The 22,076-nt window shown below is 37.8% G+C and overlaps 1 protein-coding gene across 1 annotated transcript in view; it reads right to left on the bottom strand.

The window, feature by feature from the left end:
• Snx7 (sorting nexin 7) overlaps positions 1 to 19,997 on the bottom strand; it is an 82,766-nt gene extending 62,769 nt beyond the window's left edge. The window contains exon 1 of the mRNA XM_046462347.1: positions 19,785 to 19,997. Within this exon, the coding sequence (XP_046318303.1) occupies positions 19,785 to 19,964 (180 nt within the window). The 5' untranslated portion in view covers positions 19,965 to 19,997. The remainder of the gene's footprint in view (positions 1 to 19,784) is intronic.
• Positions 19,998 to 22,076: the final 2,079 nt, after the last annotated feature.

Here is a 22,076-nt window from a genome sequence, read left to right as displayed (position 1 = left end):
AGGTTCTAATTCCAGGGTATCAGTATAAGGGAAGAGGCCCATGAAAATACAGATATGAAGTGAAAGTCCTGCATACCAGATGAAAGACATCCGACCTCCTTTCTTTACTTGGCCCCATGGATATTGGCAGGAAAGTGTGAAACCCCACTATTTTAACCCATTTGGGCTGCTTTGTTCCAAGACTCTGATTTTTTTTTAATAAAATAAAATATGGGGGCTGGGATTGTGGCTCAGCGATAGAGCGCTCGCCTAGCACGGGCGGGACCCAGGTTCGATTCTTAGCACCACATAAAAATAAAATAAAAAGGCATTGTGTTGTATCCATCTACAAAAAAAAAAATTATTCTCTCTCTCACTTTCTCTCTCTCTCTCTCTCTCTCTCTCTCTCTCTTTCAAAAAAAATATGAGTAATAAATGCATAAGATACCCCCACACACATTTCCTTTAGATATGGATCTATAGATAAATAGAAAAAGAAGTGAAATTCCAAGAGTTCATCTTCAAACTTGATACCTCTAATTCTAAGATGATACCACGTGGCTTATTCTTCCTTACCTATTTGTAACTCTTTTCTCCAGCAGTAAGCCTGGCTCCCAGCATCCTGAATATACTTATTTGCTCAGTACCTCTATACCACCCCCACAACATACACACACACACACACACACACACACACACACACTCCAGTTGCCCCTCAGCTATAACCACACATGCCAAGTTAGCCTCATTTTCAACCCCAACATTGTTGGATGCCTCCTTTACCACAGTCCCAATTGGTCACACTGGTCTTCTGTTTATTTGCCTTCAACTGTTTTATTTAAATATAGGAATTTGGTGCCAACATACCTTATATACAATCAGAGATATGATAAATTGTGGTATAGAGGTGTATTAAGAATTGTAATGCAGAAAAATAATAAGAGCACTCATGTAAAATGAAAAAAATGTTTAGTTTGGTTTTGGCACTATACACTTTTAGTCCATGAAATTCTAGTTGTGTAAAAAAAATAATAATAAAAAATAAGAATAATATGTGGCAAAAATAAATAAATAAATAAATAAATATAGGAAAGGGCAGGAATGGGTAAAGAAAGGCTACAGGTTATGTTTTATGAAAAAAATTTTAAATGTACTATACAATCAATCTTAAATTCAAATAATGCCTCATTCATATGCAAAAAATAAAGCCAACTCTCAACAGGACACCTGAATTATTTCTGCAATAGCAATAATGACTTCTTCTTAAACTCTATCCTATTACATACATTTGCTCCAAAAGTAAGGATATAGATGTTAGAAATAAAAGTTTTGCATACTTTTATAAAAAAAAAAAAAAACTAAAGTTATCTAATAAAACTAGAGATTAAATCTGCAACCCAGCCACTAGTTTAACAACTAATCTGGCCAATCCTGAGTAAAGAGGCCAAAAATTGCTGCTAATCCTGTCTCTGTTGTTGACTAAGTAGGTAATCTTGAACCATTAATGCAGCCTTTCTAAGTTACATTACATTAAGGAGTTGGACTTGATCTCTAAAATTTCTCATAGCCCAAATGCACTAAAGTAGTAAAATGTAATAAATTTTGGTAATTGAAGAAAAGGCACTTTTGTAGAACTGTGAGTGGAAGAAACAGGATAAAGTCAGAATATATCAAACCAAATCAATAAAAATGCTTTTGAGGCATCAGTAACATCCAGAGCGCTGTTCTAAAGACTCTTGCAACAAAAAGTTGAGCTATGCAAACTCCAATGTGGTGAATTAGGAAACCCTTTGATGGGATAACAGAAGATATATAATATGGGATACTAAAGACACAAGACTAATAGTGGCCCTAAGAATAAGAGGGTTCATCTAGGCATGACTTGGGCCAAGGAGTAGAGGACAAATTTCAGTTGGGTTAATCAAACACACAAAAATAGAGAGGCAACAAATGGCTTATAACTAGAGTTTGGGAAATATATCATTTTATATTCAGATGACGGGATACAATAAATTCTACCTATATGTTGTTTTTTGTTGTTGTTGTTTGGGGGAGAACTGGAGATTGAACCCAGGGGCACCTAACCACTGAGCCATATCCCCAGCCCTTTTTAGTTTTTATTTTGAGACAGGATCTCAGTAAGTTGCTTAAGGCCTCACTAAGTTGCTGAGGCAGGCCTCGAACTTGTGATCCCTCTGTCTCAGTCTCCTGAATTGCTGGAATTACAGAAATGTTCCACCTCACTTGGCTGATAGTATGCTATTAAACAATAACATGTTATAAATCCATGCACAACCAGGTTTCACTATATATTAGTAGGTGTATGACTGGGAGAAAGAAGAAAGAAGAGGGAGGGAAAGAAGGGGAGAACTTACAAGCTATTCAGCAAAAAAATAAAATAAAATAAAATAAAATAAAATATATATATATATATATATAAACAGAAGTTATTCCAAATGCTGGGACTGCTGTTGATTTTCATATTTTTCTATGTGACTTTTTGCATTCTCCAAATATTCTTAAACAAACATATATTATTTCATAATCAGAAAAAATGTGAAATCTGTTAGAGTCAACATTGTCCATGATATGTTCAGAGATAGGAAATCATGGTGATAGAAGAGTTGAATGGGGCAGAAGACTTCAGATTACATTTGATCATTTTTCCTTAACTCATCAAGGTTGCACAGTTAAATAAAAAAAATATGCAAAAATACATCAGAACCAATGAAAATAAGACTGTCCCAATGCAAGTATGGGATGCTAACACAAAGGAAAACTAAGCAACCATTAACAGAATTCAGAACTTACAAATAAATGTGCAATCAGCATGTACAAAAATCTCTCTCAAAAACTATTTCATATAAACAGGAGTTTTTTAAGCAGACATATTTCAATATGACAGGCACATGTACTTTCAATTTCACTGATGCTGCCATGTGCTCTGGCATCTTTCATATTCACCCTCCCAACTCACCACAACCCACTTCTTTTACCTACTACATAATTTAGCATTCCATTTCTTCAGCTTAAAATGCACCCTTTTGTAGAGTGGGAAAGATCTGCATGAATTTTCAAAGGCTCACGATTCCAGTGAGTGTAGTGTGTGGTGTCACAAAAATACGTTTCGATATCTGGCAAAGGAGGAAAATTACAGGCTGAAATTTAGCAACATCTAAGATTTCAGCAGAAGGATTTAAATTACTATGAATCACTCAAACATTCCTAAAACCTCAATAAAACTGACTATCCAAAGTGTTTTATATTCACGCTGAAAAAAAAGGGGGGGGGGGATGGGGGAAGAAAATACACAGACACAGACAATACTTTTAAAATTTACATTTGGACATGAATAACTAAAGAAAATAAGTGTGTGAAAAGAAGCAAAGAAGCAATTAACCAAAAAGAGCTGCATTTAACCTTTTGTGGTAGATGCTTTTCAGGAGAAATGGATCATCAAAATTTGTTCTTTCTAAACAGAGGTCTCACCTCCACAATCACTCTCTGTCTCTCTTATCCTCTACCGCCTCCAACATTTGGATACATGCCCATTATCTTAGTCTTTTAAATGATGAAAACACAACTTTTCATTTTTCCTTCAAGAAATCAGTACAAAAGGGAAATTATCTGTATGACAAATTTCTGCTTTTTAAATCACATTTAGTACTGTTCCAACAGCTACCATAGTGAAATGCACACACACAAAACCAAGAAAACCTTGAGTTGCTTTCAGGCTGAGATCTGAATGTGCAAAATAGAGAAAAAAAAGCTCTGTATATTGTGAGAATTCATTGTATTTTATCCTTACTCCGAAACAATACATCCATTGTAAGGAAAACCATTTCAGTAACTTTACTGAAATGAGTGGATTAGAACAGTGTTAGCATGAGATTGGAATGTATTGCCAAAATGATTTACAAATTAAGTGTAAGTTTTCCTGTTGTTACTCTTGGTTTATTATAAGCATTTGTTACAGACCAAATTGTGTTCCCTTAGAATTCATGTTTAAGTCCTATAATCAACTGTACCTCAGAATGTAACCTTATTTGGAAATAAGGTCTTTATAGATGTGATTAAGTTAAAATGAGGTCTCATTAAAGTGGTCTGTAGTTATTTTTATAACTGGTATCTTTGCAAAAAGGGGAAATTTGGACACAGAAACATGCTCAGAGGAAAGAGAATGCAAAGAAAACCAGGGAGAAGACAGCTGTTTTCATACCAGCCAAGCTGAGAGGCCTAGAACAGATAGGAGGAAGCAACCCTGCCAACATCCTGATCTTGGACTTCCATTCTCCAGAACTGAAAGTCAACTAATTTCTGTTGTTTAAGATACTCTGTCTCTGGTACTTTGTTACAGCAGCCCTAGCAAACTAAAATAGCATATCTGCAGCTAGAGTTGTGCACGATAAAAACCTGAAGTTGGAGGTAAGGGTAGAAAGGAAGAGAGATACCACACCTCAAATATTTCATCTTTACTCTAATCATTCATTTATTTTTAAAGACTAATAACAACTCTAGTAATTTCTGAAAAAGGGTTATTGCCACCCCTGCTTTATGCTATTAGATGTTTCCATAGTTTTACTCCTGAAATAAATAAAACACAGCTGAAATTTAAAATAAATGACATTTAGTCGATATCTGAACACTCGGGAGATAAACATCAAATGAAACCAGTTACAAGGTGAGATATGACCTCTACCAGATATGTTCTTCCTTAACATCCCTCACTAAAATGCTACTGAGGAACATCTCATAAATATAACATGAATTACTCTGATAATACTAAATTGCATCCACCATCTGTGCACAAACAGCTATTTTCTTTTTACAAGTAGAAGGAAGAAAAAAATCAATGTGAGAAGTGTGATAAATCAGAATACTGGCATGAAAAGGCCATGCAAATAAAATTGCTGATGCACAAGAAACATGCACACCAAGAGACATCTGGAAAAACAGCAACTTAAAGTGGAAGGAGTTTGAGAAACCATGTTGGGAAGAGGGACACTCATCTTGATAGGCCTAAATTTAGACCTACCAGCTGTGTTTTGGTTTACAAATCCTTCCAATCTGCCTGCTTATAATAATAATAATAAATGAGAAAGGCCTTCTGCAGAACACTGCTGAAAATGTGATTGGGGGAAAAGCCAGCCTGTCATGTTCTATAAAGGGGCATACAACACTCTAATCTTGTTTGACATAATTTCCATTGCCATGTAGCAGAGACACCCTTGCATGCACATACCACAGTTCCTTTATCCATTCGTTCTTATTTCTTCAACTTTTGAACAGTGCTAACTCAAATACACTTGTGCTTTCTTTGGTTTCATGCACTAGGGAGCCACGCACTGACCAAAGAAATTTTGCACATAATTTTTCCTTCTGACAAAATAAATTAATTAAATAAAATAAAAACCGTCATGCTATGGTTTGACTATGCTTTGTTCCCACCAAAAGTCATGTTAACAGTTAATTGCCAATATAATAGTATTGAGTGGTGGTGGGTCCTTTAAAAAGTGATTAGGTCATGAAGGAACTGCCCCCATGAAAGGTCTTTGTGTAATTATCTCAGGACTAAGTTACTTCTCTCCATAGCAGATTGTTGTAAAGCAGGTCAGCTCCTGGTATCCTCTTCTTTCTTTGAATATGCCCTCTTGTCCTGCCCCTCTCCACTATGAGTCAAAGCATCAAAAAGGTCTTCACCAGATATGGTCACTCAGTGTTGGATTTTCCAACCTCCAGAACCATGAATCAAAATAAATCTCTTCTCTTTATAAATTGGCCAGTATAATTGGTATCCTACAATAGCAACAGAAAACAAAGTAAGGAATGATATCTTTAATTAAAAAAAAAAAGAGTTAACCTTAATCCAAGCTTAGATTATATACCAGTTGTGTGAACTTGGCCAAGTCACTTTTCTGAGTTTCAGTTTCACACTTTCAACTCCTTAGAAAGGTCATACTTCACCTTGGATTAAGGAAGATTGAAATGAGCACAAAAATGGTAATGAAAGTGATGTGCACAATGCCTTCTTAAAAGCTTTATATGAATTATGTTAACCTCACCACAATCCCAGGGAATATATTTTCCCCTTTTTCCTTTTCTTTATTCTTCATCCCCCTGTCTCTTGATACTACCGATTGAAACCAGGGCACTCTGCCCTGAGCTACATTTCCAGCCCTTTTTATTTTTTTAATTTTTATTTTGAGAGAGGGTCTTATTGCCTTGCCAAAGCTCACCTCAAATTTGAGATCCTCCTATCTCAGCCTCCTGAGTAGCTTAAATTACAGGTGTTTACTTCCACACTCAGCATTATTCTCCCTTCTTAACTAGCTAGAAATACTGTTGGCAAGAACTCTTTGACTCCTGGTTTTCTGATGAGGAAATAGGTTAAATTCCATTTTCAAATTCTAACTGCTATTAAGTGGAGAAACCGGGATTTGACCTTCTAACTGCCAATAAATCAAACTTATATCAAAATATGATACTGATCCCCGGAAGTCATCAGTGAATTTACTCTTTTCAGTTTCTCATGAAATTAAATATTAATCTAAAGCAAGTAAATAAATGTCTATGATTAATATATACCTATATAGAACACAAAACCTGAGGAAGTACAAGTACATTCAAGGCAGCACTGTTGGAAACTAGAAAAAAAGTTCTAGAAACAAAAGAATGGATATATAAATTGTGGCATATGCATACAAGGGTATGTGTACTACACAGCAATGAAAATTAACTACAACCTTGTGCAATGACACGGAGTAATCCCATGAACTAAGTATTAGGAGAAAAGAATAGTAAATCATAAAAGATTTCACACAGGAGTGTAGAGTTTTTAAAAGTCCTAAAACATGCAAAGTCCAAAAGAACACAAATCTTTAAAATATACTGCTTCAAAATATATACAATAACAAATCAATGGCAAATATGGATTTCAGACTACTTGGGGTTTTTTGTTTTGTTTTTGTTGTTTTTTAACTAAATAGAATCATTTGGGGAGGTAGTACAGTTATGTTAAAATATTTGAATTTTCTATTTCTTCTGCTGGGGATTGGTTCATGGATGTCAATTTTATTCTTCTATTACCAGGAGTCTGCAAACATTATCTGTAAGGAACAAAATAAACAGCAAATATTTGGGGCTTCCAGGGCCATATGGTCTGTCTTAAAATTTTTCAATTTGGTCACTGTGGTGTGACAGGTCAGAGACAATACATAAAAGAATGGATGTGGGGCTGGGTGAGTTGGCCCAAGCCTGTAATCTCAGGGCCTCTGGAGGCTGAGAAAAGAGGATCTCAAGTTCAAGGCCAGCCTCAGCAACTTAGTGAGACCCTAAACAACTTTGTGAGACTGTCTCAAAAGATTTTAGAAAAGGGGGTAGGGATGTTGCTCAAGTAAATTGGCCCTAGATTAAGACCCGGGTACCTAAAATAAAATTTAAAAGGATGGGTGTGGCTATATGCTTATAAAATGTTTAAAATGTTGTTTACAAAACCACATTTGGTCCACAGGCTGCTGCCCTTGCTTTACACTATAGATGTTCTATAAATAACAATAAAATATGTATATAGATATTTATATACTATTATATGCATCAGAATATTCCATAAGAATTATTTTAAAAGTTTTTAAAAAGTATGTTTAAGTAGAACAATAATAATAATTTTTTCTTGTTTGCAGTACTGGGTACTGATCCCAGGGATACTCTACCACTGAATTACCCCCTCAGCCCTTTTTTATTTGGGACAGAGTCTCCCTAAGTTGTCCCTCAAACTTGCAATCCTCTTGCCTCAGTCTCAAGTAGCTAGAGTCATAGGTGTGCAGCAACACACCAGCAACGATATGGTCTTGATTACGGGGAAAGTATGCATTAATTTTCTTTGCCCAGGTTTCTCATGGAACTTAGAAACAAAAGTAAAGTCCTTTTAATGCCTGGCAAATTGGCAGAAGGTAAATTTCAAACTTTCAGCATTTGCATTTCTGTTAAGCGTTTTTCTTTCTTTGTTTCTTTCTTTCTTAACACTTAGACACACATGAGCACACAAACACACACATTCAGAAATCAATGTTTTTATTCACCTCAATAAAGACTACTGCACATATAAGAAAGACAAAGAACAACTAAAAGGTTAGGGGGTTAGGGCTGAAAGTTATATTAAGGTCCCTCACTAAGTGTGTATTCAAACACGCTGATGCACTCACATGTGTGCCTCAATAGTCACATTGCTGCCAATCAAAGATCCTTCAAACCATAAATGCTGAGTCTACCAAGGAAAGAGGGTGTATGGAACCTTTCTTAAAGCAAGCCCAAGGTACTGGATACACACAGGAAATGTAGAATCAGCCAACAGTGGATCCAGAGACCACAGACTGGAGCAGAATGAGCCAGGAAAAAATATTCTAACCAGAACTGCTAAGGAGGCTGAAGGCTTGTGCTGTACACAGATAACACAACAGACTCAACCCAGGAGTGTGTCCAGAAAGGGTTCCTAAGGGGCGCAGCCAGCCAGCTGTGCACTTACTAGGTGTGGCTAAAATCAATCCTGGCCTGCATTAAACTAAAAGTAGTCCCTTCAACCAAAAGGTGGCTTTTATAGACATTCCCCAGGAAAAGGTTGAACTGTGTCAATATCTATCTCCAGTAACAAATGTACTAGGCATTCCTGAAGAGTCTTAATGTGTACTTACTCATTTCACACATATATTAGAAAAACCAGTTTGGGATTAAAAGAGATGCACCAAATACTCTTATCCCCGGGTAATTCTAAATTGACAAGCAGATAGTACAGGTAATGACTCACCCAAGAAGGAATTACACACGTACATTTAAGAAGCAATTACCAGAATTTTGGCATTACTCTCAAAAATGGAAAAACATGCTCTGATTACTTCAATAAAAAGTAAGAATCCTCCTAAATTTTATCCCAATGGTGCCTTCTCTGACTACCTGAAAGGATTTTTTTATATATATTTTCTGCATGTATCTAAGAAGCTGAAATATATAGCTCCATCAAGATCATCCATATAGTACCATAATGTCTTGCATTAAACAAATACAAGCCCTGTAAAGATAGAAACAAGTATATGTTTGTGATTCTCTGAAGATCTCATTACAAATCAAAGTGGGAGTTTACCTAAGTCAAAACCATTCATCTTACTCAACGTGTAAGTGAATACTCAGTTTCCTAAGTACCAACAATTGTGCCTTTGCAACAGTTAATATGTCCATTAATTTATTTAATCCTCTGAACAACTTGATGAAAGTAAGTATTATTTTATATCCATATTTTATAATTAAATAAGCTTCTGGCTTAGGAATTCTAATAATTTTTACAAAACCACGTATCTCTTAATTTCATTGAGTTAAACACATGCACAAAGCACCTAAAATAGTAATTTTATTTCCTTTAGCAAATGTTCACTAAAGGCCAGCTATGTCAAAGGCCCTGGGCAGAGAACAAAACCATGGTCAAGTATGGCAGGGGTCCTGTTTTTGTGAAGCTTATACTTTGAGTTGGTTGAAAAGAATGTTACAGTTTGGATATGGGTATCCCCCCAAAGCTTCTGTGTTAATGAAGAAAGTGAAATAATTAGATTATGAGAGAGATAACTTCATCAGTGGATTAATTTATTTGATGGGTTAAAAATTTGAATGGATTACTGCATGGAAACAACAGACAGATGAGGCACGGCTGGAGGAAATGGGTCACTAGGGCATGTCTTAGGCATTATGTATTTTGATCTCTGGTTCCAGCTTTCTCTCTGCTTCCTGGCTACCATGAGGTGAGCAGCTTCCCTCTGCCATGCCCTTCTGCCATGAAGCTTCACCTCATCTCAGGCCTAGAGTGATAGAGTCAGCCAATCATGAACTGGCATCTCAGAAACTGTGAACCAAAATGAACTTTTCCTCTTCTAAATTGTTCATGTCAGGTATTATAGTCACAGGGATGAAAAGCTAACACAAAGGAGGTACAGACAAGAAACAAATCAACACCTCAATAAATTAGATAATTCCAGATAAAAACAAGACTAGAGACTAAGCATTGATATATAGGGAGTAAGAGCAGGAAGAATGCTGTTGGTAGCTGCATTCAGGGAGGCTTTCAGGAGGTAAGGTGAAAAGCAGCCAGCTATGTAAAATACTGAGGGATGAGAAGTCTAGTCCAAGACCAGCAAGCCCATGGCAGAAAAGGGTTGAAATACTCAAGGACAAAAAAAGGACATGCCAGACTCCAACATGGGCTTTAATGAGGGAATAACCAACAAAGCTTAATTGTCACATTTACTCTGTCAGAATTTCAAGTATTCATGTCTTTATCTTGTAAGTCTTTAAAACAGTGAGGGGAGGGGGGATAGTAGAGGATAGGAAAGGCAGCAGAACACAACAGACACTAGTATGGCAATATGTAAATCAATGGATGTGTAACTGATGTGATTCTGCAATCTGTATATGGGGTAAAAATGGGAGTTCATAACCCACTTGAATCAAAGTATGAAATATGATATGTCAAGAACTATGTAATGTTTTGAACAACCAACAATAAAAAATTAAAAAAAAAACAGCGAGGGAAGAACTCCATGATGAATGTTGTACCTGAAAATCCAAAAGAAGACATTTCTTATCCAGCTAGAGCTTGCTCAGCATCTCTATGGTCTTATTCAGACTATTTATTAGCATTAGTCTGTTAGAGGTTACTCATCATAACTAATGCAATACTGCTTATCTCAATTTCGCTTGGATAATCTCTTAACTAATGGAAAATTTCCTTTTTTTATGTTTAACGCTCTATTAGAAATTTGGTTTTCTTTATGCTGAAAGGTCTAACCAGCTATTTGCCTATAACTTGGCCACAAAACCATTGTTGGAGATAGCATGATTATTCTTCCTTTGAGAGGATTATACCTGCTGGCTAATTGCTGGGCAATTTTCAGTAATTCTCCTACTCCAATAGGTTTGGTCAGTGACTTGCTCTAGACAATGAACACATCTGGGCAGAAGATGTGAGAGCTGCTGCCTCTTTCCACCAGCACATGCATTCTTTTCCCTCTGCCACAGGAATGGTGTCCCAGTTAGAAGTCACTCCTTAGTCTGCCTCCTGAAATGCACATGACTAAGGGGAACAGACTCAAAGTCTACAACAGAATCACAGCTGAGTCCCCTAAAAGATATACAACTAAGAAGCAAATGTTTATTGTAGGTAAGCCACTAGATATTCAGGTGTTATACTGCAGCATAACTTAGAGCTGATGAAGGTAATATTTAATGTTCAAACAGGTTAAAAAGATTTCTCAGAAATAGTAGAATAGAACAAATTTGGAATTTTTTTCTTCCAATTTTCAACATTCATATGACAAGAATTTACCATGTATTTTTGTCACACACAGTAAGGTTTTCAACTTAATTCTAAACAGACTTTGTTATTCTTCATATTTCATTTTTAATGAAGCTATTTTTCATTTTTGAACAAGAACTCTTGAGGATGGGGACACAGCTCAATGGTAGAGCAACTACCTAGCATGTTCAGGGCCCCAGGTTCAATCCCCAATATTAAAAAACAACAACAAGAAAAACTCTTGCTTCTTATACCAAAAAATTTAAAATTATGATAAAAATTACCACAAAAGTGAACCTCAAAAATGTAATGCTAACTGAAAGAAAGCAGACATTAAGGCCGCATATTAAATAATTCTATTTATATGAAATGACGTGAGGAAGAAAATCTAAGTAGATTGATGAAAAATAGCAAATGGGTATCTATGGTTGGGTGGGAAAACAGGGATTAATTATAGAGGGCAATGATGGATTTCATTACTGATATGAGAATGTTTTAAAACAGGGTTACAGGGATGGCTGTACAACTTGATTAGCTTACTTGAAAAAAACTCATTCACCCAAACAGGTGGATTTTATGCTACGTAAAATATACCTCCACAAAGTTATCTTCAAAAAGAAACCAAGAGAAAACATGCCACATAAAATATTTCTCAAAGTAAAAATAGTAATAGTAAAATTATTTGTTTTAATTTTAAACACTACTGGCTTCACCATCTAAGTGGACTTTCATGATTTTATGTCAATATTTGCTAGTGATTTTCATTGTCCTTTTTACCAATACTATAGGTAACTGTCATGAAGTATGACTGATATATACACTTCCAGAGTTAATCAAACATTCCATTTAAAATAAATAAAACTTTTTAATCACATAATTCTTCACTTACTTATAAGGAAAACCTTAAAAATATATACGTGAGGTGGTTAACTGTGAATATTTAAGTTTTACTTCTTCTTTAGAAAGTATGGAATGGAAATAAATAAGCACATGAATGAAATTAATTTTGAGAACCATAATTTCATTAACTACCAAATGTGTTTCTTTTACTAGGTTTTTATAAAACTATAGAAGGCTATTAAGAGTTGTGCTTGGATCCTCAAAGATATAAACATGAAACTCCACTTTTAAAGCTCATAGGATAAAATATTATATGTAGAGTACATTATATTTAAATCTGGAGTGGTTTGACCTCATTTTCCCAAAATATTCATAATAATTTCCTCCACGGCCCCTAATAAACATAAAAAACAAATAAAACACCATTGTTTCTGCAGGAAAGCACTGTAGTTCCCTTTCTGCACCTGCATTTCCAACCTTTTGATCTAGTCTATGAGCTGCCTAATGTCAATTCACTCCTTTCCTGCCAGAGTTGGTTTCTGTGGCTTGGAACCAAATCCTGAGTCAGGTGCTATTAGCTTAAAGCAATTTATTTTTCTAAGTAAAAGATATTCCTGAATGATTTCCCTGGGTTTCACATGTTTTGTATTTATTTCTTCTCATACAAACTAAGCAGGAGATCTTGTCCAGAGAGCTGTGCACCAATCTAGCAATAATATCACTCACCACTGATTAAGAATTTAATTCTATTCAGTAGAGTATCCTGCTAGGAAAGACCAATACAATACAAACTGAATTTTCTGAAAGATCATCAACAAATTACTATTATAACTGGATCTATAAAATCTAAAAAAACAAAGCCAGAGGCCATGTCATTCATTAATGTAAGTATGTGATTAATATGCAATCTAAATATCCCATGATTATGTAATGTCCCCACATTCCTACCTTCAAGAAGTTTAGTCTATTGGAACTAGACAATCATGGTTTTACTGAAGAGAAATAAACATCTATTTAAAAGGCAAAATGTATTAAGCATTGTGATATTCAAACATCATTCTGGAAAGCACAAAATGGAAAGAAATTAATTCTATCTGGGGAGAGAAGAAGGCTTTAAAGGAAAAGGTAGTTTTACACTGGGCCATAAAAAATCAGAAAGGATTTCATTTTGTTGAGGCAGCAATAATTATAAAAGTAAACAAATACAGAATAAGCTCATGCAGTGGCAAGCAAATCAAACTAGATCAGAACTTCTGGACCAATGCTGGGCAAAATGTAAGATGAAAATAAACCACCCACCAGGGAATCCTGCTCAGACACTGATTCTGATTTACTGGGTCTGGAGCGAGTTCTGAGACTGCATTCTAACGAGCTCCTAAGTAACATAGTTGATTCATGGTACACTCTGTAATGAGTGAGGCTCTAGAAGAGGGAAAGAGAGTAGTGAGGGAGAAGGAAGAAAAGCCAGGGTGTGGTCTGATCACCAAGAGCCTTGAAGAGCAATCTAAGTAGAGCTCTGAAAGCACATGAGATACACCAGAGAGAGGCAAGATATGAGGAGGAGAATGAAGACCATTAGGCCATATTAATGGTTCTCAGAAGTAACCATATAAGTGCTCTGATTGCAGCTGTAGGCATTTGTAAAGACGGCACCAATTCCAGAGACATCAAGAAGGTAAAACTGATGGAACATTTCATATATATGGGCAGACATGGAGAGTCAGTGAGTAGGATGAATAAAAGGTAAACGTTAAGCATTTTATCCTTGGTACCTAAGGAATTATGACATCATTAACAGAAAATTAAATGGAAAGGACAACAGGATTGGGACGGGAAATATTAGGAATTGGGAAATGGTGGAATAGAGTTCAGTTTGGGAATTAAGTTGAAGGGATAAGTAGGATCATCCAATTAAGATTTTTCCACTGCTCTTGCAGTTAAATTTAGTAAGCTAGAATTCCATTGTAACTACTTCTTAATTATGGAAAAGGACAGTCAACTGTCACATCATCTTCTCCTCTGGGACAATTAGTCATCCAGCTTGTATTAGCCATTTTTAGTGACATAATTCATGACTGCATGAGGCAATCTTTTTCGTTTTGGAAATTTCAGTTAGAAAGCCTCTCTTTAAATTGATTTGAAACTTCTCCCTATACTTTTTACCCAGTAGACTGAGAGTTCAGCCCAGTGGTAGAGCTCCTACCTAGCATGCACAAGACCATGGGTTCCATCCCCAGCCCTAGGAAAAAAGAAATATTTTAACCCAGTGGTCTTAGTTTTCCCCTTCTGCCTTTCAAAAACTACAAACATTTAATCCACCTCAATCACAATGACTCCTCATAAAGAGTCATTAAAAGAATTAATACAAGTCTTTTCTAAGCTAAACCACTTTGGTTCTTCCCCAGACTTTCTTCAAAGGCCATGGTACCAAAACCAGAGAAATCCTTTATTTTTCTTCATGGATAGGAAATGTGTGACAAAATGGTTACTCTTTCTGTGGCAATCGAAGGCACTGCTAATGGATTCAAGATCCTCCCAGATAGCATCTCAGGTTCCATCAATGTTCCAAAGAATCAATAACAAAGCATTGGCATCTCAAGATGAGTTATTTCTTTGCTATTTCTGACAGACACTCAACTCCCCTTTTCAAAACAGAGGGTGGAATGGATCTTTAGAAGTCGCATGGACAGGTTAGATTACAGTACAATTAATATACCATGTGACCTTGAAAACAATAGTGTTTGTTTAGATTCAACATCATGTATTTATACATGTTAATTTTTCATGTACTAAAAAACCACAAGGAATATTTAAACATAATATGATCATGACCCTATGAAGGGTCTTCTCAAACTTATTCTGAATTTTCCTTATGTTTTAATTTTTATCATTGATTACATATGCTAATTCAAAGAGAAAATCTGAGGATTTTTTTATCTTTTCTCTATTTCATTAAGAAAGAAATATAAGAGTACCTAATACTAAGAGAACTATGATGGCAGTGAGTGGAATTTCCAGAAGAGGTATAATATAAATAGTCCTAGATCCGCCTTATTTTGTTTTATTGGTTTCTCCCCCAACCATTTTAAACCATCAAAATGGTAAAAGCCACTGAGCCAGAATCAAAATGTAAATTTCAGGGAAAAGGGAACACATCTGGTAAGTCATTCAATCCTCATATTTACTGTTTATCCTCATTTTACAAATGATAAATATGAGGCATTCGCATGAAATAATTTGCCTAAAAAATAAAGCTAACAAGCAGTGGAGCCAGGATTTCAAATATTGGCAATATAGCTACAGAATCTCTGCTCCTAACCACTAAGCTTATATCTTTGTTATATTTTTATTTATAATGAGTAACAGATTTCTTCTTCAGAAGTTAACATTTATCCCAATTAAATTTCAGTCTTCCCCTGAACCCACTATTCTAAATTACAAAAAGATTTGGAAGGCTGACTATGTTATACAGACTACTAGCTATTATTATAGTTATTACTGCTACATAGCAAACCATCCCTAAACATAGTGGTAGAAAACAACTTCGGTGTTTTATATTTTATTACAATTCCTGGTTTTCTGAATTCTGGTAGCACACAACAGAAATGGCTTGTTTCTTCTTCACCGCATGTGAGGCCTCAACTGTGAAGATTTGATGGCTGAGGGTACCTGGATGCTGAGGGCTGTAATCATGAACATCTGCCAGATTTCAAGTTAATGACAGACAGGGACTAGGACTTTGGATGGGGCTGCTGGTAGAGCATTTACACATGATCTCAAGGTAACTTCACAGCACGGAGGGCTTAGGTTGCATTTCTCAAGTGGCAGCTTCAGAAAGCAGTGTCCTACTGAACAAAGTGAATTCTCTGTTTTCTTTTAGGATCTAGGCTTAGAAGCTGCACAACATCACTGCCCAAAGGCTCCACCCCACCCCAGATTCAAGGAGAGAAGCACAGATCTTACCTCTTGATAGAAGGAGGTCACATTACGGAAGAGCATGTGGCCATCCCTTTGCTATAGTGTTCTAAACTAGTTATGCTTTGTTTTAACCATCGGCCTCCACTTATCCAGGAGTCTGATCCTTGAGGAAGATATATCTTTAGCAGCTCAACCAGTGCAGGGCACAGACAGCAGGAAGGAGGGCAGGAGCAGAGAACATGCTTCCTATTCCCTCAAGGCTTCAACACCACATCTCTCTGTAAATATGGTTCCTGAAGAAGTGGCCTCTTCCCTACCACTCTAGATCCTGTTGAGTTCCAGCAACAGTATTTCCATTCTTTGTCCCTTTAGAGCTAGGGGTCCTAATGGCTTTTTGTTACTACAAGACTGTAAGTGCCTCAATACCCCTTATTTGTTCTCAACTCTGCCCATAACTCTATAAGTAGACCCTGGATTAAAACCTCATTTACATTCTCTCATTGGAAAAAATTCTGTTTATCAGAGTGATGACCAATACAGGTATGTCATAGAAATGAAACACTGAGAAATCAAATGTGAAAAATTAATCTGTAGGTTTCTCATATCTTCTTCAAAGTACTTGACAGAATTTTTGAATAACATAGTTAGGTCCCTCTACTAGTATGGTTTGGATCTACGGTCAAGTAAGATATAAGATTTTCCTCCAAGGGTTCACATGTCCAATAGTGATAGGTGGTGAATCATTAAGAGTTGGCCCAAGTGGGAGGTTCTTAAGACACTAGGGGTACTATCCTCAAAAGGGATTAAGTGTTTTCATGGGACACTGAGTTAGGTCTTGCTAGAAGGCTGTTATTAAAAAGCAAAACTGGCCATTCTTCAGCCTCTCTGGCTTCCTTCTTCCCTCCCCCATAAGACCTTCAAAGTTCGGCTGATGCGAGAACCCTGTCCTTAAACTACTAGAAATGTTACAGTAAAAGGAAAACTGAATGTCCCAATAATGATAACCTACTATTCTTTCAAAAGTATCCTTTCCTGTAAAAATATGAATTATTTTCAAAACCTTGCTCAAAGAGTCTGATTTACCAGAATAATCTTAAATTTTACATTATTCTTATAAAACGTTAGCCTCTAGTGAGACCTCTTTCTTTTCAATGTATTTATTAAAACACTAAATTCACTTTATGGCTTAGTTGGGGATTGGAATTAAGCCTACTAGTCTATTCCTTTCAACATCCCCACCCCTCGTGCTAGGGATCAACCTCAGGGCCTCACACATGCTAGACAAGTGCTCTACCACTGAGCTATATTCACAAACAATCTAAGGGAACAGGATGACTACAGATGTGATTGCAGCCAGTCTTAAGATATTAAAGGGCAATGATAGTCTGCTTCATAAGTAATTGGGAGATACTATCCTAGGGTAGGCTAGACAATGGCTAGACAACTCTGCAGAGAATAGGTTAACAGAGGATTAAAGAGTAAGAAAAATGTCAGAAGCTTTCTTAAATTTGCTTGTCTAATTATAACTAGTGTTTAAAATTTTTAACTTTATGATATAATACAGTGGCTAATTTCAAATTTTTCCAAATATGGATTCTTTTTAGACTTTAACCAATATTATATCTTTACTTTTATCTATATGGCCAGTTTCTATAAGAAGTGGTTGGTTCTTAACATTGTCTAAGTGCTCAGCAAATGCAATTATACAACCCTAATAAACAGTGGATCCAGGTGCAGAGAACTGAAGGTTACACAATTTATAAGGATACCTTATTTTATTTATTTTTGTACTGGGGATTAAACCCAGGGGCACTTTAACACTGATCCTTTATTTATTTACTTATTTATTTAGAGACAGAGTCTCACTTAAGTTGCTGAGGCTGGCCTCCAACTTCAATGCTCCTTTCCTCATCCTCCCAAGTCCCTGAGATTACAAACATACACCACCATACTCAGCTTGGAAAGATACCTTAATAAGAAAATACAAAATTACTAATAAAAATTATGAGGAAAAATACATTTTTATTTAGAATGACAAAAAAATCTCAAAAAATAATTGGAGCCATGGATATATTTTCTGAGAGTGCATCAGATAATTTACCAGGAATGATTCCTTTAAAATGCTTCAGGTTGCAACCTGTCAATTCCTTCCCACCCAATATCTACAACTTCAGCCATTCCCTATATTCCCACAGGCCTCACAAATGAACAGCTCTGCATCTTAAATTTCATCAGTTTCACCTTAGATCCACATCTGACAATAGTGCTCCAATAAAACTGGTCCTGAAAAGCTGGCTGGAATCCTGAGAATCTGGGGAAAGAGATACTACCTGACAAGTTTTAAAAACAGTTCCAGGTGATTCTGATACACAGTTGCCAATCCCAACATTCCCCTTCCCAATATTGGAAGTAAAACAATGTATAAGCATAGACTAATATTCATAGACTTAAAAAGCAATGTAAAAAAGGAAGGTTAAAAATAAATCAACCAATTGGCCAACTGTCATTGATTTGAACATAAAGTATGTGAGTAATATAAAAAGACAATATTAACCTTTTACAACTAAACATAATTCCGTTGTTTTGCAATTTAAATAGAACAGAGCACAAAACTGTGACTGTGTCCAAATATCTAGAATGCAACTGGGCCTACAATTCCATTTAACACCAAGAAAAAACTGAGTTTTTCATATTCCTCTTTGGAGCCAGACTAGGCTGGTTCACTTTCTAGCTACTGTTCTCTCTTCCAGAATAAAGACAATGGTTAAGTAGGTTAGTTGCTTTAACTAACATCTCAGGGTAACAATTATCTATTGCTTCTCAGTCATTAGTACATTGTTCTGATCTGAACTCAAGTCTTCTATTAGCAACTTGAGAAACCAGAATGTCTTTCAATCACTCTAAAAGAAAGTTATTTTTCTTTCCCAAAACCTTTAAGAAATATCAAGTACTAGTCTACACGCACCAAAAGTCTACCACTAACCCCCACAAGACTTTCCTCCAATTACAAGTTAGGAAAAGCCTTTAGCCCTACAATTTCCTCCAGCGGGAAGAGGAAGGGGAAAACGAAAGCTGCCGGCTGTGGGTTGGATGGCAGTACTTGTCTCTGAAATACCCTTAGCACCGCAGCTGAGGAGCTTCCTGTTAGACACACGACCGTTTTCTCCTGTTGAGATATCCTCGCACCTACTCCCACTGGATTCCAGACTCAGTTTGGGTGTCACTCAACTCTCAAATCCAAAAACAACACCACTAAAAAAAAAATAATTTCCCTAAACTCAGGTGATCTCCCTCCCCGAGTTCAGAGCTGGCCGCGCCCGAAAAGCAGCTGGCAGGAGCGGGGACAGTTTCAAGCTACCCGCCTCCCGGGTTCAGACAACTGTCTGGAGGAGATGTCCCTGGCAGACAAATATCAAAAAAGCGTGGGTGGGGATCACAACTTTGTTCAGACTCCGTGAAGCCAAGGCCCTACCCAGTGGAAGGTCAAAGTGCAGAAGAGGGAGCGGCTACGGTTCGGAACCCCGCCAGGGCACAGCCCTGAGAGCCGGGACCGCTGCAGCCGGGGTCTGGCGGTTTAAGGAGACCTCCCCCACCTCCAGCTCCGAGGCTCTGCCGGGAGAGGCCAGGCGCGTTCCAGGTGGCCGCCGGATCAACGGTGGCAACTCCCAGAGTTGCTTTGGAACTTTCCCGGGACGCGCCGCCGCCGCGCCCTCACCTTACTGAACACCTCCAGGTCGTCCTCGTCCTCCTCCAAATCGAGCACGTCGGCCTGCAGCAAGGTGGAGGATCCGCTGCTGCCCGCGAAGGGGGCGCCGCCCCCAGGGCTCTCCGCGCCCCCGCCCCCGGACGGGAGGTCCGAGGAGCGCGCCTGAGATGCCCGGTGCTCGCCCTCCATCCCGAGAGTGCGCGCCCGACGGGCCGCCGCCGCCTGCCCGGCTCCCCCGAGCGTGCCCATTGGCTCCCGCGCATCCTGCGCCTCCCCGGCCGGCCCCGCTCCAGCCCCTCGCCCGCTGCGCAGACGCGGAACTGTCGGGACGAGCGCGGGGACGGGAAGGGCCGCCGCGGCCTGGGGTGCATCCCCACCTGGCCTGGGGTCGCCTGGAGGAGCGAGAGTGGGGGGCCCGGAACCCGGCGAGGGTGGGAGAAGGACGGCTGCCCTCTGAAGAAGGGGGACTGGAGAGTTGCGGGCGGGCACTGACGCAGCTCAGAGACCGCGGAGGAAAGGTTTCTGAGGTGACAGGGTCTGGGAAGCAGCCTTAGAGGGAACAGTCGGGTTCCCGGGATCCACAGCGGGCTGGAAGGCAGCCGACCCAGCCCGCCAAAAGACAAAAACCAATATTGTATTTCCTGTCCTTAATGGTTGCCTTTCTCCTTGGTTGTGGTTTTGGAGTCCATCATTACTAAAGGCTGATGCAAAAATAGAAGACTTGAAAACCTCCCCTGTTCTTGTCATTGATTTTTGACCCAGTAACTGAACTTAGTGGTTATTTCACGGTCAGGCCAGGGAAGTTGAGATTTCAGATCTATTTTCAGCCGCTTCCCAATGTATCTTTACTCCTGGAAGTCTTCCTGAAGTTAATGAGCAAGAATATTAGTGCCAAGGACAACTAGCAGGACTAGAAAGAAATTATCTGCAGTCCTTGCGTTGCCAGTGCAAGGCTGTGATTATTTAGCTGCTAGTTCACTGTTTATTATATTTAAAAATTACAAAAATCATGGAAAACTGAAAGCAAATTGCTTTGATAAGTTTTTGAATGATCTTCAGATTTTATTCTTTATTCCCCCTAAGCCTGGCCTCTTCTGTAGGCCTTATTTAAATTTTTAAGTAAACCACAAAGATATATGTAAGCATTTTCTATTTATAGAAATAGAGAATATTTTTTTATTTTGGATTTTTGTTTCTCATTATATTCCTTCTTATCCAGTCAAATGTACCTCCCACTGATTTTGGACAGGTTGGTCATTGTCAGTTAAGTTTTCTGAGCTTTATGATTCCTTTACCCAAAATGCTATCTCCTGCTTATCTTTCAGGAATTAACTATAGTCCCATCTCTTTCAGACTTTCCAAATGACAGTCTCTTTTAATTTACTGCACTATATAGATTGTGTTTGCTTCATTCATGTGTTTTATATTCTTTAGAAAACAATAACATTTTTAGAATAGAGATCATGATATGCCTGTTCAGATATACTCACTCAAAAAGGCTCTCTGCTGAAGTCTACAGAAGTATAAGACTTTATTTGTCCCTCTCTAAGCTCATTGTGGTTAGTGAGGAAAATTTAACATTTCCTAATTGCAATCTCTGAACCAGGAAATTCTTAATGATACTGTGACTCACCATAATTGCCCAGGGAGCATAGAGAACAGGCTTAGAAAATAGGCAGAACAAACGAAGGCCACACAGTTCAGATCACAGTCAAAACCATGCTCAGGACCGCTCCTGCAAGACACTGTTGCCATCACTACCTGATACTAAATGCCATACCACTTCACATAGTGCCGCTGACCCTGATATCACTAGAGTCCAGTGATATCCCTGACAACAGGACTACACTGCTTCTGAGAACTCCCATTTTATTACTGTCATAAAAAAAAAAAAATGTGCCCATAGTTCTTTCTCTGTGTTGATAATCCTAGTTTTAAAACCCTAGAGGTTTTAAAGACTTGGCCCAGTTGGCCAGGTACCAATAAGATTTCTAAGGCACAGAATTTTGTAAACAGTGAAGGCATATTGATGCTGGTCAGTTAAGAGGAATTGCAGGGGAAGGGAGAGGAAGAAAGGGGGAAGGGCAAAGGAGAGGAGAAGGAGAGAAAAAAATTCCTACTTATAATTCACCCATTTGGCAATCTAACCTTTCTTCACATACCTCTCCCTGTCTTGCCACTCCCTATACATGTAGTATGGTTAAACCTCAATCATCTGGGTGCACAGACCACAGCTCCCTAAAGGAAGAAAACCCCAAACCTATTCATTATTGGTACAACTCCAACTCTAATATGCATAAC

The sequence above is a fragment of the Marmota monax genome, unplaced genomic scaffold, assembly GCF_021218885.2.
Source record: "Marmota monax isolate L192 unplaced genomic scaffold, Marmota_monax_Labrador192_F-V1.1 WCK01_AAM20220418_F8-fsc00070, whole genome shotgun sequence".
In the NCBI taxonomy this organism is placed as follows: Eukaryota; Metazoa; Chordata; class Mammalia; order Rodentia; family Sciuridae; genus Marmota; species Marmota monax.
The sequence above is the reverse complement of the archived record's forward strand: the minus strand, read 5'-3'. Positions and strand labels throughout refer to the sequence as shown.